Genomic DNA, 17,659 nt, shown 5'->3' with positions numbered 1-17,659 from the left:
TATTCTACAAGAAATAATTGCTTTTGTCTGGAAGGAGTTTGGATGGGGGGGTTCGCAACGCGTGGCCTTTCAGGCGAGGGGGATTCGTGAAGGACAACTTGTCGCTTCTTCTTCTTTTTTCGTTCCCCCCTCCCGCTCGTTGGACACGCGGATGTCATCTGTCAAATGAAGGGGGTGCTTGGGGACAATAAAGCTCAAGGAACCATTGTGAGTCTGTTGTGTTGCAGGAAAATATATTTTTGAACAAAATATGGCGTGTGTAATGCTTTATATATTTGGTTAATCAAATAGCTATTAGGCCTATTGCATGTTTCAAATCAGTTGATAATTGAGTATTTGTCTTATTTTCTTATGAAACGCTCACACATAATTGATCTATATCACCTTGGATATAGTAGAACAGATAGACGTATAGATAGAGAGAGACAGGAAGATTGGGGCGAATGTGAGTTGGGGTGGTGGGGGGGGATCAGGCGCTGAGCTTTCGATTTTTCCCATATTGACTGCGATGTTTAGCGTATAGATTTTTCTATTTAAAAAATCTATGTCGGCAATAATCTGGAGTGTAAGTGCGCGGCATAGATTGTAGCTTTATTACTGACAGCATTCAGTGTGTCGGAAAGAGAGAGAGAAAGAGAGATGAGATACCCTGAGACTAGCAATAGACCAAATGAAACTTTTAAGAGGTTGCGATGATCGGGTTCTGTTTGTTGCTTTTTTACTGTATAATCCGCCACGTTAAATAATCACCATAACATATCAATGGCTTCTCCCTGGTCGTTTATATCGCTCGTATCTTTTCCACAAACAGCATACAGCCTACCTGCATGTAGATGAGGATATAATCACCTGATGTAAGCCACTCGGTGAATGTGTGTAAGCCTATCGATCAGCGGCCCACAGCGATCATCAGACTCATCATAATGAAGAGCAATCAAGCGATCAATACGCAGGATGGCTTGCCTTATATGGGATTAGTAAAAAAAGGGGATGGGGAGGGAGGGAGGTATGGATGGAGGGAGAGAAGGGGGGGCGGGGGGAGTATAGCGGCTGCTCCTCTCGTTTCAGTGTTGCTTTCGTACCGGGAGGCGGACAGAGCTCGCAAGCTACCGGGGTTCCCAGATAACGGGACTGTCGTAACGGACACATAGGCTACGCACACACAGACGGATGGTGGTGGGACAAAGCCAAAGAGCTGAATTCCGCTTAACGGGTATCGTTTTGTTTTCTTTCCGTTCAGTTTTAAGATCTCGTGGACAAGCAGTGCTGCTCCTTAATTTATTTAGGCTATCGATTGATTGCGTTTTAATTACCGGCTCGTGAGTGGAATCGAAGGGGGACCGTATCGAGCCGCTGCGCAGCCTTATACGTGGTCATTATTTAAATATAGGCTACTAAGCGATTCTATTATATTTTATACGATAAAAAATGCTGCTTGAAATGCATGTAATGTGCGCGAGGTAAACCAAACAGTACGAGAGCTAGAAACCAAATACAGAAACGAAATATTCCCGTTACACCTTTGTAAACCGTTTTAAAGCCAGCAAACGCGACTTGATTGTTTTGAACCAAATAGTTTTTGTACTAAAGGGAACACGATTTTGACTCGAGAATTGTTTAAAAAGCGAAACCAAAGTGGAACCAGATCGAGACGCGCGCAAGGCCATTGTGACGTTTACCGGCCGCACACCTGGTCTCGCGCGGGATATGCAAAACCCAGGAAACGATATGACAGTTAGGACAACAAGTGAGTTTTGAATTTAAAAAAATCACAGTTTCAACCAACGGTTCGACATTTGCCAGCGTAGGTCTAAATGTCCCGTTATTCTAATTTGTATGTTAGTTTAACGGATTTTTCAGCCAAGCAGAGAAAGACTAAACAAACGTTAAGTGACAACAAAACACGTTTTATATGAATGTAGACTATATTTAGACCGCTTGAAAGATTCCGGCTATCCGTCTGTGTGTCAGTCCGAGATATCCCTGAGGAAGAAGTTATGACTGAGAGGCACAATACCAAAAATGTAAAGATAGCTTGAGAAATTTAAACCAAAAACTATTACCAAAAAATAAATAAACAACCTCAAAACAGTCTATATTTGACAGTATAAGCAACCAAAGGAAAAGAACCCCAAGACAAGCACCTCATACAAGAGCCCATAGAAGAAAAGCCCAGCCGACAGCGGATCATGTTTGTTCCCTTGCCGGTGCCGTTGGTGTTTCAGAGAACCGCTCCTGATTTCAGCGCCTGGCGACTCAAGTCTCCGCTGCCTCTGCGCTCCGGGAACTCCGGTAAGAGATACCTTTACCTCCCTCTGGTTAATGTCGGTAACAGTTTTTCTTTTTTCCCTCACCACTGAAAAGGAAAAGAACGCGAGAGAGGAAAAAAAAAAAGTTAAACGTGGAGCCGAAACACCTGCTCAGCCCCAATAGCCTACATATTTTGGTAGCTTACAAAATACGTTCAGATCCTTTTAGTTCTGTTTGTTTATGTATATATATATATATATATATATATATATATATATATATATATATATATATATAGATAATATATATATATATGTATATGTGTGGTGCCACTTTGAGGGTGTATTAGCCTAATTGAAGGCTGGCTGAGCTGAAAAGACGTCTGCCCATCATTGCCCTTGTTTGAACGGTTCGTCTCGGCCTCTTTTGGCTTCTTTCATCCTTCTGTCCTCCCCGTATCTGCTTCTCCATCTGCCGTCTGACTATTCTCACGACCGGTTCAGGGAATATTCATGGTATTTTATCGATTCCGCCGAGATCGATACAAGCAGACAGCAGGGGGGAAAAACGGAGCGAGTGTGTGAATTTAACGACAAGTTTAAGAATGAGACTGGATGTCACTTTATTTGTTGATGTTTTTGTCGATTTTAAGTGCTTTCACTTTAGGCTTAAATAACGTAAATAGCTTAATCTAATTTAAAAATACACTCATCAATACCCGACTGCAATTTAACCAAGATATTAGGCCACTGAAGGCTTGAAATGGCAGATATAACTTTTATTTTTAGTCAAGACTTTTTAATAGAATTTGCATATTTGTATTCGTGTTTCAAATAAACAACGTGTAGGCCTAGTTGTTTATGTTTTGTGGAGTTGCTTGGAGTCTTTTATAATACTATAATTACAGTAATTACTTGTATTTGCATGAAAATTGTAACAAGACTTTGTAATGCGAAGTGTTACCAAGAAAGCTTCTCGCCGGTTTGAAAGGAAAAAACATAATAGTTTTCCTTGCATAAGGAGTATTTGTTCTGAAGTAACCTACTGCATTAGTGGGGGGCGGGGGCGCGCAATGTGTGCGCGCATCGTCTGGCATTCAACGAAGCGGAAATTTTCCAACCAGCAGATGGATTAAACGTATGCGCCACTTATAGATCACGTGTCACCTTAAACGCATGTCATAGGCCTCCACCAGCACACAATGAATGCAATGTAAATAAGGGATTTAAAACTTTGCGTTTGCACCGTTTTTATCTTCTTTCATGCAAGAGCTAAATACTAAAACGTGGATCCAACATAGACCTTATTGAAAGTGGAGGCCATGTTTATATTTATTTATTTTTATCAAAAAGAGGCTGAGAGACAGAGTCCGCTCATAAGGTTATGCATATATAGCTAAAGTTTAATTTTCCTATCGCCTGTTTTCCAGAGTTTTGTGGATATTTTTTTTCTTTTTTTCATTGTTGCATCTGCAGAACGATTGGGGACAAAGTTAAAAACGAAATAACCAAAAATACTTCACAGCTGCTTCTTCACAAAAAGTAAATATGGCGTCTGCACTGAATAAGGTTTATACCGCAATAAATGAAAGCAAGATCGAGTCTTTAATTACTTACTGGCGCCTAAATGAGCAAAGAGCCAGACGTTAAGCTTTCATTAGCTGCACCACATAATGGGTCCACATGGTGATGGGCTTTCTTGAAATGCAGGTAGTGTTAAAATGGATTGGCCTGCTTGTTTGGTTGGGATTTGTCTTTTAGGTCAGTGAACTGGAGAATATTGAGGAAGGGGGAAAAAAAAGATAGGGGGATTCTAGGAAGCATAATTCCCGAAAATTATAGAGACATTGATGCTTAAATTTACATTAAAAAACAATGTTAAAAATAAATAAATAAATTGCAAGCCTAAACAATGACAGTGAACAACTAATTATGCACCAAGTTAATTTTGTACAGGTACTAATGGTGGTTTTGTGTTTTTATTGACGGTGTGTGTAATTGTGTTCAGTGTTTGCTTTTATGTGTGTGTGTGTGTGCGCGCGTGTGTGTTTGTGTGTGTGTGTGTGTGTGTGCTAATTAGCGTTTTTAATGTCTGGTGATGAAATAATGTTACCACTTGATGTGTCACATTTTATAATTTCACTAAATGAAAAAAAAAGAGCTGTATGTATTTGGCGTTTGGCTGCCACTTGGTTTTAAGATTTTAACCTTTTCGGCTTTTAAAATTATGCCAAAGATTCATTTCTTTTTTGATAATATAAGACTCAAAATGGACACCAGGTGCCACAGCTGACATTAAATGCTGCAGAGGTCAGAGTGACAAGAGGAAGAGCCAGAAAGGATCTCTATATTGGGTGAGGAAACCACATTTGTGTTCAGCCTTATTTACAGATGATAGACACTATCGAGGGCGTTGGTTCAAAGTTTTTACTAGGTTTTTCCTTGGCGATGACCATGAAGATATCTAGCAGTTTTTACCCTGTGTGTTTACTGTAGCATCTTAGTGTCAGAGATTGGGATAGTCTGCACACTATATTTATAATGTAACTTTGAGGGCTGATGCTGTTAGGAAGCGTTTATTTTCTAACAGATTCTGCACTGTTGGTTATGCCTCAGCGGTCCTTTTAGTAGTTCCAGAAATTCATATAGTAAACATTAAATTGCTAATGTGATAACCTTCCTGTAATTGTATGTGTCAAAAATTTCACAGATTTTCATCACATTGTGTAGCACACTCTCACAAAGAAATGCTATGCAGACCACCAAAACATTTGATCTGTCATTTCAGCTAAGCTTTGGTTAAATGTAGCTAATAAAACCAATGCGCTCAATAGTGTTTATCTGTAAGGAAAGCAGAAAATAAATGTACTGTCCCTCAATTAGCATCCATATTCATATTGGCTGTAAAAGATGTACTGGTCAGCCCAAAAGTCTGACAAAATATAAAAAAAAATATTTATTTATATTAAATTAAACCTCTTGATAAAAGTTTTAGAATTTATGAAAATAATTTAATATTTACAAAAATATAAAGAACATTTGGGAAAAAAGGAAATATTCTGTACTATTCAGTTAAAATAGAAGACATTCATGATGTTGGCCATGGTAACTGGTGGAGTCCATGCAAGCTAAAGTATCATTAAGGTAAAAAGTTGATATGCACTATATATATGTGTGTGTGTGTGTGTGTGTGTGTATTATGCTGCTTATATAATTTGTAATATAATTAGATAAATATAATCCATTTCACTAGTTAACTCAAACATGTAGCCTCATTGTGTTATGTGTTTTTAGCTATAAGGAGCGAATGCTACAGATGTGTAACAGGTCCACTATTATTTTCAGGCCTTATTTTCCTGCTGCTATGATAAGGAACCACATTGTTGCATTGTGCTTTTTTGTGCTGTCTTTTTTCTAGTTTTGTACATCACTGCGACAAAACCTCAAAATAGTTTAATGTTGCTGTGTAAATCCAAGTAACAGCTCTTTAGGAGAAGATAGGGGTGTGCTTCAGGTCAAAGGTCAAATGCGATCAGGTCAGTCTGTGTCTCCGTCGTGGTCTGTCTGCGCAGGTGAACTGTGTTTACACTGATACAGATTTACAGTTTGATGTGCCGTAAAGTGTTTTAACCTCAAACAGGTATTGATTAAGGAAGATCATCCCTGCTGTCCGCAGCCAGAGAGCATGAGTGTGTGTGTGTGTGTGTGTGTGTGTATAGATCGGATTTGGGCAGAAACGTCGGCGAGTCCCAGTGCTAACGTGATTGCGAATGACAAAATGTCCACCCGGGTTTGTTAGGGACATAATGGGGAATCAATAGACACAACAGAGATGTCAATACAACATGCTTTATTGCATTAAACCACCTCTCTCTTCCCCATCCCGACACCTAGGCTTACCCTCCACACACACACACACACACACGTACTGGTTTGCATCCTTTTTTTTTTTTTGATGTTGCACTTACAGGAAACTGAAATCATTTGAAGTACTGCACTCATTGCACTAAGTATCTCTGGACACATACACACACATGCATTAAACCAAACGCACTCACACTCGCACGAGAGTTCCCTGTTGAGAGCCTACCTTTCCGATCGGAGCCATCTCTGTCCCTCCATCCATCTCTCTCTCCCTCCTGAGTATCCATGGAGACATTCATAGGCCATTAAGCAGATGGTAATAAAGGGATGTAGGTAAACACTCTCTGCTCTGTGCTGGCCCTCACCTCTGCGATGGAGACCACCATCAAGACCACTGCCGACTAAATGGACCTCATTCGGTCTCCAATACCCCATATCTGACAGGGCCAAGTGGTTTTTTTCATGCTCTGGTGTGTGTTTGAGTTACCTGGTGTGTAGGTGAGGACGTATGCATAACGATCGCTGGAGGGACAGTGTGTTGGCCGATTTCTGATAGCTCTTAACACACTGAGCGCTATTACAGCCCAACCGTGGGAAATGGGATCCGGTGGTCTTATTGTACAGACAGAGCAAGGCATCACAATCTCGATAGACCTTTATCAGACTCATAAACCAAATTACACGGTACGGCCATGTTAATAAACTCCCGCTGGTCAACTGTGACCAGTACCTTTATGTTTCCATTCCTCTCTTGTTGGAAAAACCAGTTCCAGTTTAAAAAAATTGTTCACATTAAAATTTAAGTTAAACGTATGTCATTCCAACCTATATCACTTTATTTTTTCTTGGAACACTAAAATAATTTTTGATGAGCATTCTTGCTGCTTTTTCCGTACAATAATAGTGGATAGTGACCAAGAGTTGTTTAAAATAGGCTAACAAAAGTGCTATAAAAGCTTTGTAGAAACTTAATTTGTTCTAAAACCACATGATAGTTTAATCTGAGGAACAGCCTGAAAATTTAATAGCTATGGTCCATATTTACTTTCATTGTATGGAAGAAAGCAGCTTGGACATTTTGCTTAAAATAGCTAATTTTGTGTTACATTTTGAATAAGAATCAGTGTATCTTCTGTTCGTTAGTTTTTTTATTTACTTTTAAAAAAGTATGTATTTTATTATCTCGGTTTTCCAGTTGTACTTGCGTGAAAGTTATATCATACACTCAGGTCAATAGATTATTATTTTCCTTTTAGGACTATATTAGAGTTTAAAATATTTAATTAAAAAGTATTTAATTAATTAAACAAACTTACTGGGCGACCAGGATAGGCTGTGACAGTGATATTATACCCTGCCATGCCTAGCTGATGATGGAAAGCATAGAATTGATATCTACACAGAAGAAAGCTGCGTGGAACTGCAGAAGTTCCCGCCCACGTGTAGAAATCACATTTTCAAGCTGTATATTCACTAAAGATAAATGGTTCTGTTTTTTGGGAACCCAGAATGGTTCTTCTATGCCATGGCAAAACTGTAAAAAACATTTTGTAACATTTATTTTTAATAGTGTTGTATGACCTACCTCTATAGCATGAAATATATTATGTGTGTGAAATATATGGAAGTTTGTGTATGAATGCAAAATTTATCTGAACTCATAATCCAATGCAAATCCAACGGGATCCACACAGAAAATGTGGCTTTTGTCTTCCAGTTGAACATTTTCTAACAATTAAATATAATAGCATAAAGCAGAAAAAAATTCTTTGAGGTACTGCAATATTTCTATGCATGTTAATAATGTATAGTGGGACTACTTGCTTGCAGTGCATTGGCCATGCATTCACATTCAAGTTTAGCATTAATTATGTTTCTGACCTAAGGTGGTCAAGCTGGTTTGTTGCTGTTCTAGGGTGGTCTACCAGCCTAAATAAGCATGACCAAGACAGTTTAGCCAGTTGAAAACCTAGCTGGTATAAATAACTAGACCAATTAGAAACCAGAGAAGCATCATCCATCATCTTAGTTGTTTGTACAGTATGTTCATAAATACCAAATATCTCTGCCTTATAAACAGATTGTAAAAATCTCTTCCTCTGAAAGCAGTTTGTGTATAACCATAGGGCTTGTCATTGAGGTCAGGGTCTTACTGTCTCTTAATTAAACTCAGGAATTAGATTTCACCAATCACAGATACACACTTACCCATTTGAAATCACATGCATCATTAGAAGATTCTTATTTCGCCATCTTGCTTTCTCTCTCCACCTCACTGCCACTTTTTGAGCCCTTATCCAAGGAAATCCCGCTCTTTTGAAGGAAAAGAGTCAAGAGTTCACACATTTTGTTATGAGGAGAAAGAGACCGTAGCCCTCTGGTCAGCTCTGCACCATGCAGAACAGAAATTGTTGGTTGCTGAGTGGCAGAAAGAATAAATGTGTTAGATGAAGACAGAGGGCAGGTGGAGTGTAAAGAGGAGCGTAAAACAATCAGGTACACATTCATATTGATTTTAAATTTTTACTTGCTTGAATTAATATTCGCCTTTAAACTTTTATCGATTGGTCTGGTCTCACTGTGCAGGTTTCAGAGTGTGTACGCATGTCTTTCACAAGTATCTACATTTGACCAGCCGCCCGTGATGTGGCCATTTAAGTAATAACGTGGACTCATAACAACCAGAGCATGTTTGATTGAATTTGTCCCTCTGCCCTGCATTTCATATAAGCTCCTGGACTGAGAGTGTCCAGTTTTGGGGTGGGTTTTTCACCGCCCAGTTTAATTTGATGGACAAGCTGTATGAAAATGAGCACGTGCATGTATCTGTGTGTGTGTTTGGACCGCAGGGACGTGCTGCCCTTCCCCATGGCTGTGTAGTGGTTACAGTTGGGTTCGGAGGGAGAAATTTAATATCCCTCAACAATGTATACACAATGAAGGGGGTATTGCAACAATGGTGTGGGAGAGAGAGAGGGAGGTAGGCGTGAGCAGCAGCTTTTAATAAATCAGAGTGCTTTTGCGCTTCAGTCTTCTCAAAGTAACCGCATCTTTACCCTATACCTCTCTCCTGCAACACACATTCACACACAATGCGAGCATGTACTCTTTCACACTTTTGACACTGCATGTGGCCAAAAGAATTGATAGAAAGACAATCAAGTCCACATATTCATGGAAAGATTGGCGAGGAGCTCCTTTGAATTTCTTTGAGATTCATAATAATAAAATATGTATGTTTTTGTTTTTGCTTAAAACATTTGAAAATTCAACACATCCAAGGGTGTCCAAAGGAATACTAAGAGCCTGTCCCGCACATACACATTGTTAGGTCAAGGTGCTTGTTTAAATTTCGACACAAGCACAAGTGCCTGAGTTCAACACTTCATTTTCTTGTTTTCTTGTTTTTCTTGTATGTCCACTTATACTCAAATATTTTTTTTTGGTCTTTCAGTTCTTTTGATCCTGAAATGAAACTAATCTACTGTCTTACAACCATCTTTCTTCTATATTTGTCCCTTTAACTCTTTATTTGCCATTCTGCATGTCAGAACTGAGGTCTTGCAACTCTTCTAACTTCTTTGAACTCTTCAAATTCTGAACCTAAACCGTGATATAGTTTTTTTTTTCAGGATTATCTGATGAATAGAAAGTTCAAAAGAACAGCATTTGTTTTGAAATATAAATCTTTTGTAACATTATAAAGTTCTTTACTCTCACTTTTAACACATTTTAAGTGTGTACTTGATGAATAAAAGTAATAATTTCTTAAAAAAATAATTCTTACCCTAAACTTTTGAATGATAGTATGCATAGATTAACATTTAAAAATGGTGCAGATTGAATCTGCCTAGTTCAAAAAGAATTACTAACTCTATTGTAAAATCTAATGCTGTGGACTGTGTAGGCAGTGATCAGCTTATGTTTAATGATATAGAACTAAAACAAACCTTATATTGACTTCACCTTTTGCCACTTTTTGTGTGCTTTTATTTCAGCAAATATTGATATATATATGATTAATTTGATGCAAGTCATGTTATTTGGCTTGAAAATTAAAGAATGCAATCATATGATAGCACTGACAAAGGCATATAGAAAGCAATGTTTCCAATCTCCTAATGCACTTCTGTGTTTACTCATGATGACACTTCTGATTTGTGTATGTATGAATAATATGTATTTGTGAAGAATAACTAGGTCAGGTGACCCACCCCATCACTTCTGCTCCTCCCTACGTCTATCCATCTTGCCCTGTTCCATATGCAGGATGAATATGGTGAGTATACATGCTGGTCAGCTGCATAATCTTATAAAGAAATCCCGCTCTGATTACCCAAGAGGGTATCCACGGGAACTGTGCAGTTGGTGCGGGGTGTGGTTTACCTGACAGGCCGCCCGGCTAATCCCGCAGATAAGATAAATAGCTAGCGTAGCTCGGACCGTAAGTGGACTTGACCTCTGCCAGCACGGCAGCGATGCATGTTTTAAGATAATAAGGGAGTTGTGACGTGCAATCATGCATGTGTATTGCATCTATATTTAGAAGGAGATTTGTTATCATTTTCTTTGAGTCGTAACGTACAGGCAACAAAGGAAATCTTCAGTCACATTAGCATATTCAAAAGAGCCCGCGTGCATACGTGAACTTGCAGAGCGGCTCTTGAAAAAGAGACTCTTGTCAGGGCGGCTGTGTATTCAAATTTCTCTTTTTAGAGACCTTGAAAGGAATCTGAATGTCTCAGTCGGTTCAAACAGCCTCATAAGGATGAGCTGCGAGTGTGAAAAACGCTCTTTTCTACTTGTGGCTAAAGAGATACCCCAGATTGGAGTGTGTTCGCCAGTTGTCCATTCAGCCGTGCACTCTGACCCCTCGCGCTTCCCTTTGTCTGCCCATGAGGGGCAGTGGGGGTTGACAAGTTGACCCTTGACCCTTGCCTCAGCCCTACCCCTCCTCCCCTCCTCTCTTGTGCCCCCTTTAATTCACATGCAGCCACTCATCATCCCCCTTTCCTCTTTTTCATCTCGTCCCGTCTTTCTAAAAGCACTGTTTTCTTATTGACTCGCCCGCTGTCTCAAGTTCAAGGCCTCGCGGGCCGCTTGCATTGAAGCGGGAACCTCTGCCTTGTGCCTTAATGCACCATGTGCTTGGACTGCAAACAACATTATGATCTGCATCAAAAGTGTTCCAAGCACATTGTTTGCACTCTTCATTGGCATCTATGGTTCCATGTAGTGTTGTTTTTGGTGGCCTGTTTTAATTTTAGTTTTAGGCTAGTCTTTGTGTGAAGCTGTCATTTTAGCTTTTATTAGTTTTAGTCACTTTCTTACTCCTTTTAGTCTAGTCAAGTTTCAGTCACCTTAAAATATGAGCAATTTAGTCTTATTTTAGTCCGAATTATCCATGACTATTTTCGTCAATTTTTAGTCTGCAAAAACTCATAACATTTAGTCTAGTTTAAGTCATTGAAAATTTATTTTAGTCTCATTTTAGTAATGCAATTCTATTTAACCCAGTCAATATAGTAGGGTATTTGTAAACCAAATTTTTATTTTAGCCAAACCTTTTTAAAACAAGGTTATCTTATTATATTATTATTACCATTTAGACTCAAGAATACATCCATTCCAGACACGGAAGATGCTCTGATCTGAATTTATAACATTTATTTTTACCAAACAAACATGTTAGAAGTACACACATCGTTATAACGTTAAAGCATTTCGTTTCATATTGTTTTGGTCAATTGAAAATGAAGACATTTTAGAATAGTTTTTATTTTGCAAACTACATTGTCTCGTTTTTATTCGAAAGCAATATTGCATTATACATTTAGTTATAGTCAATCGTCACATGACCAGCATTTATGTTGTGTCTCGTCTTGTTTTCGTCACGGGATAAAGGTCGTTGATGACAATATTTAGTCACAATTTTCTTTGATGAAAGCAACACTAGTTCCATGAAGAACATGTAAAGTTCTAAAAAGGGTTTTTTGAAACAGTGTCATTTTAAAAACATTTTTGGTTCCTCAAAAAACCTATAGTGAACAGTTCTTAAAAGAACCACTTTTTCTTTTATGTGAAGAACATTTAAAAAATATAAAGAATCCACTTTAAAGATCTTCTTATTGAATAGAAAGTTTCCATAGATGTTAAATGTTTTTCATCAATCCCAACAAAGAACTTTTACTTTTAAGAAAGTAGTTTATAAAAATATTCCTCAAATTAATAAAAGATTTTGAAGAACTGTTTACTGAATGGTTATTTGAGGAACCCAAAATTGTTTACGTTGTTGCCTTAAATCTTTGAGATTGCTTCTAAATTTATATCCAAAATCCAAGTAAATCAACTGTGGTTGGTTTGAATATGATTAGATGTATTTATTTGAACCATAGCTGATAAAAATGCATAATGATGAATATTCATTATGAGCCCAGTAGCACATGCAAGATTATTCAAAAGACACAATAACAAAAGCAAACCTGAATTAACCAACATTAACATTAACCAAAAGTGCCTCCAAAAATTGGACATGTTAGACATTTTATAATGTCATTTGCAGTAGATTTTTGAGATTGTCTTCCAAGTAAATCAACTCTGGGTGCTTTGAATATAATGACCTGTGTTGCTTCATTTAACAGACTTGATGAAAGTTCCCAATGATGAATAAATGCACAATTCTTGCGATGCGTATAACAATTTGTGTGTTTTTAGTGACATGACGTATCCATTAGATGTGTCTTTGTGATGTTCCAATTCTTCTATATGTATTGATGCATTACGAAAGTGTTTGACCTCAGTTTCAAATATCCAATATGAGTTTGGCTCCTCTCACATGATTAATCAAAGCACGCAAGAATAACTGCAAACCTGAATGAACCAACATTGTGATGTGCACCAAAAGTGCCTCCAGAATATGGAGATATTGCCTATTGTATAATGTCGTTTGCAATATATCCTTGAGACTGCCTCAAATTTATCTCCAATATTCAAGTAAATGAACTGTGGTTGGTTTGAATATAATAAACTATGTTGCTTAATTTAACCAGAGTTGATGAGAAACGCATGATTCTTGTGGTTTGTTTGATGCTTTATGCGTTTTTGAATGTATCCATTATGAATGCTTGTGTGACGTTCCAGTAGAATTTCTTGACATACGTATTGATGCATTTCGAAAGTGTTTGACCTCAATTTCAAATCCTCATTATGAGTCCAGCAGCTCTCACAAGATTAATCAAAACACGCAAGAATAACAGCAAACCTGAATGAACCACAAAACACTTGGCTATTAGTTAATACCACAGTCCACAGCAAATGACCTTTCGCATGTCACAGAAGCACAGACGGTGAAAACATGCCAAAGAAACGCACCATTGTGTCATTATTAGCTTCTCAGCAGACATGCATTCATATGTTTTCCCTCGGTGTGGTTCAGAGTGGCATGAGAGGTGGAGGTGAGAGACGCATGAATCGTTGAATCGAGAAGAGACCAATGTAAAGGGGGAATAAGAATCCAGATATATTTGAACATCAACTCAAGGAATATTTTTTTGCACTTAACCATTTTGTGCGAATGTTGTTATAATGCCCTTTCTTTGTATGGTGTAATTGAATGATTATCAGAATTTGAGATTGAGATTGGGTCAAATTGAATTTGTCACATTTTAAATGCATGAGTTCTGAATTTAGTATCAGAAGTCACTTAGCTGTAGAACAGACAGAAATTTCTAGGACATGATGTATTTTCTTTAGTATTATTGTGTAGGGTAAATTACAGAAATGTGCACAGTCTTCAGAGTTTTTGGTATACTCAGTTAAACTTCATTAAAATATTTACTGAACATTATTAAAATTATCTTAATGACAACCGACTGTCTGAATGCTCTACCGTAGATGACAATAATAGTTCACTGTGTAATTGTAAAAGGAAATAAAACATTATGGTGTTTTTATAATCTGTAGATGCAGTTTTTAAGACCCCTCTCTTAACACACACACACACACAGATGCAAGCTCACATATACACACACCAACTATGCTTTCGGCCCTAAAAGCCCCTTTTTACTCCCTCAATTTTGTCCATTTCTCGTCCATCCTCTCGGCTTTTATATTGGAAGGCGGTGAGAAACCACATACAGAAAATAACACAAAAAGATGTGCTTGTCAGAATTATATGCCTCACCGCATGTGTCCTACCTTGAACATTTTTCCTCGCTCCTTTATTTATCTGTCAGAAATTACACTGATGACAATTAGGTGTAAATGCTGGGAAACTGGAGTATGTGGTCACTCACTGTAAGGCTATGTGCCTGCAGAAATGGTACTGTATATTGTGTGTGTCCTTTTCACTGCTTTTATATTATTTGAGCACCGGTGATGACCATGTGTCATTAGCAGGGAGTCCATGTTTAAGTAATGCTGAATGCTAGAGCATTTCCAGTCTAATTATTGTTTGAAAAGTCTCATGAATACACATAAATGCTAATGAGTTGTCAAGTTGTCATATAGCATAGTGTATGTTGTGTATGCTGTGCTTAAGAATGCATTTAATACTGCCTGTTTACTAATATATTGTATTGACTTATACCTATAGCTTTTTATTATTTATTATTATTATTTTATTAGCAGAAGCTAAACGTTTGGGGTCAGTAAATTGTCACAGAGGCTTCATTTATTTGACCAAAAATACAATAATATTATTAAACCATATTACAATTTAAAATAACTGGTTTCTAATTTAATATATTTCTATAATGTAAAGCTGAATTTTCAGCATTATTACTCCAGTGTTCAGTGTCACACGATCCTTCAGAAATCATTTTAATTTGCTGATTTGGCTGTCACATATCTTCTTCTAAATAATGAAAACAGACGTGCTTCTTAATATTTTTGTGCTTAATATTTTTGAACATTTTTGAATTATGGATTACTTGGCAGCAGAAAGTTCAAAAGCATGCTATTTATTTGAAATACCCTTTTTGTCACATCACAAATGTCACTTTGTTTATCAATGTAATTTATCTTTGCCAAAAAAAAAAAAGTCTTATAATTTTTTTTTTTTAACTTTGAATCCATTTAAATGAAATTAAAATTTGTTTATAATTTTTTTTAAGCTTTAGAAACTCTTAATTAACATGCATTTGTTTAAATATGGTGTCTGATGATCAGATTATTCATTTATTTAACTAAAAACACAAGGTTGCATAGAGTCACAGACAAATCGTATTGATGAAGAGCGTCCAGAGAGGTCCTTGCGTGTTTGCATCTGAGAAGGCTAGTTAACAGGAAGGGGGGAGGTGACCGTCCAGGGTTCGGAAATGAGAAATGACCCAACGCCACACCACCAACCCCTCCACCTCTCCCCTCCCTGACTGTCCCATCCCCCTCTCCTTTATCCTTCCCCCAGGAAAGAACATAGCAGAGGGATGGGTCAGGAGAAGGGTGGAGGAAAAGGTGGATGGGGGGTATAACAGAGAGAGAGAGAAAGCATTAAAATTCATGGCCTTTTTTATTTTCCCCACTGAAAATCAATACTGTCTACTATGGATGAGGTGAACAGTGGACAACAGTGGTTGTGGGCAGGGGTGGATGGGAGGGGGTGTTGGGGGGTAGATAGATGGATGATGGTGGTGGTGGGGGGGGGGGGGCTGTTGTTCATTAAGTGTAAGCTGCAGTGGTGGGGACATTCAGTAAGGGCTATTGTCCAACGATAGTGACATAAGGAAAAGGGGATGATGGGCCAAAGCAGGACAATGGAACAGGCGCAGGTAAAAACAGAACTACTCATGGATTGATGGAAAAATAGTATTAGGATATTGGGCATTTACATCTGGAATTCAAAACCTGGAAAAGAGTAATGTAATACAAAGAAATGTTATGATGAAAAATTAATAAGTCAATAATTCATCATTATAATTCATCATTAGTTATCATTTACCCTTATGTAATTTCAAACTTTACTTTTTTCTGTATGGAATTTTTTTCCCCCCCTGTCCATTCAGTGAAAGTCAGTGCATTCCAGTGTTGTTTTTTATGGACACAAAAAATTCAAACATTCTTCAAAATGTTTCCTTTCTGTTCCACATAAGATTATAATTCATGCAGGTTTGGAACGTGGATGAGTAAACGAAGACAGAATTATGCCTTTAAGGTTCTGCTATTTCTAAGGTCAATTATGCACATTTGTGAGACTAAATGAAATGGTTTGTATGGAATCTGAATAAATGTAAGAATCTGCAAACCTTAAGATGAATTTGAATCCCCCAAACTCCATTTTGAATTTAAATCACATTTGTGATGATGTGAAGCTCAAAATCGAATTTGAATCACTGTAAGCTTCACTCAAATTCAAATCAATGCAAGTGACAAACAGAATTTGAAACACTGAAAGTTCCAAAACGATTCACTCCAACATTTCCTGTTGCCTTTGAATAACTGCAAACCTCACACAATAAATAAATAAATCACTCTAAAATTCTTACTTAAAGAAATTTGTGACCATGTGATGCTCAAAATCAGATCTGAATCACTGCAAACTTTGAAATGAATTCTAATGCAAGTGTCAAACTGAATTTGAATCACTGCAACCTTGAATCAAATTCTATTACATTTGAAATAACTGCAAGATCCATATAGACCAGAATTACTTCAACATTAAAATTTACTTTGAATCACGTCAAAATTAATTCAAATCGTTCAAATCTATTTAATTTCAAATAGATTAGTGGTCAGGTGAAGCTCCAAATCTAAGCAGAAACACTGAAAGCTTTGAATCGAATTCAAATCAGTGCAAGAGGCAAACCACTGAATGACTCACTTTTTGAATCACTTTATGTTCGTGAATGGATCTGAATCACTTATAATTGACCACGAATCTCTAGAAAAAAATGAATTCAAATGACTGTAACTCAGAATATATTATTTGTGACCATGTTAACCCCTTTGTACAGAAAATCAGATATATTTTTCCTTTGGCAAAGATACAATATAGAAAACTGAAACCCTTTTCTATATTTCTATATAATGTCCTCATATGCAGACTGTCATTGTCCCATCAGATACGACAGCATCTTGTCCCAGCTAGTTCACACTCAGCGGTAGTCTGCTTTCTCACTCCATTCTCAGGGGCATGGAGAGACGCTCACCCCTCACACTTCCTCCCCAGGACACCAGGAAGCCCATTACCATTGTGCATACATGTATGTCCAAGCGTGCACTCACACATACTCCTGTATATGATACGTGCTCTGTGAGGGCTCTCTGTGCATATACAGGACTTGTGAGGCTGGTAACTATGGGGATAGGTGTGGAGGTGTAGGCCCATGCTTTTTTTTTTTTTTTTTTTTTTGATGTGGGTAAAAGAGTCATAAATAATGAAAAAGAAACTGCATTGAAATGCAAAGGCTGAGGCTTAGACATGTGAGTCGTATCGACATTTGTGAATTCTGGGATCCACACAGCGCAGAGTTTCTATCTCAGACCTGTAGAGCCTGAGAGGGACTGAAATGTAGGAGCGTTTCTACTGATCTTGACAAGTTGTCGCTTAA

The 17,659-nt window shown here is 37.7% G+C and overlaps 1 protein-coding gene across 6 annotated transcripts in view; it reads left to right on the top strand.

The window, feature by feature from the left end:
* The first annotated feature begins 1,096 nt into the window (after positions 1-1,096).
* LOC127934938 (POU domain, class 2, transcription factor 2-like) overlaps positions 1,097-17,659 on the top strand; it is a 50,353-nt gene continuing 33,790 nt past the window's right edge. For all 6 annotated transcript variants that reach the window (XM_052532515.1, XM_052532512.1, XM_052532514.1 and 3 more), the window contains exon 1: positions 1,097-2,292. In XM_052532515.1, coding sequence (XP_052388475.1) covers positions 2,190-2,292 — 103 coding nt within the window. In that variant the 5' untranslated portion in view covers positions 1,097-2,189. The remainder of the gene's footprint in view (positions 2,293-17,659) is intronic.

Source organism: Carassius gibelio, chromosome A19, assembly GCF_023724105.1.
Source record: "Carassius gibelio isolate Cgi1373 ecotype wild population from Czech Republic chromosome A19, carGib1.2-hapl.c, whole genome shotgun sequence".
NCBI classification, from domain to species: Eukaryota; Metazoa; Chordata; class Actinopteri; order Cypriniformes; family Cyprinidae; genus Carassius; species Carassius gibelio.
Note: the sequence above shows the minus strand (reverse complement) of the source record. Positions and strands in the feature narration are given on the sequence as shown.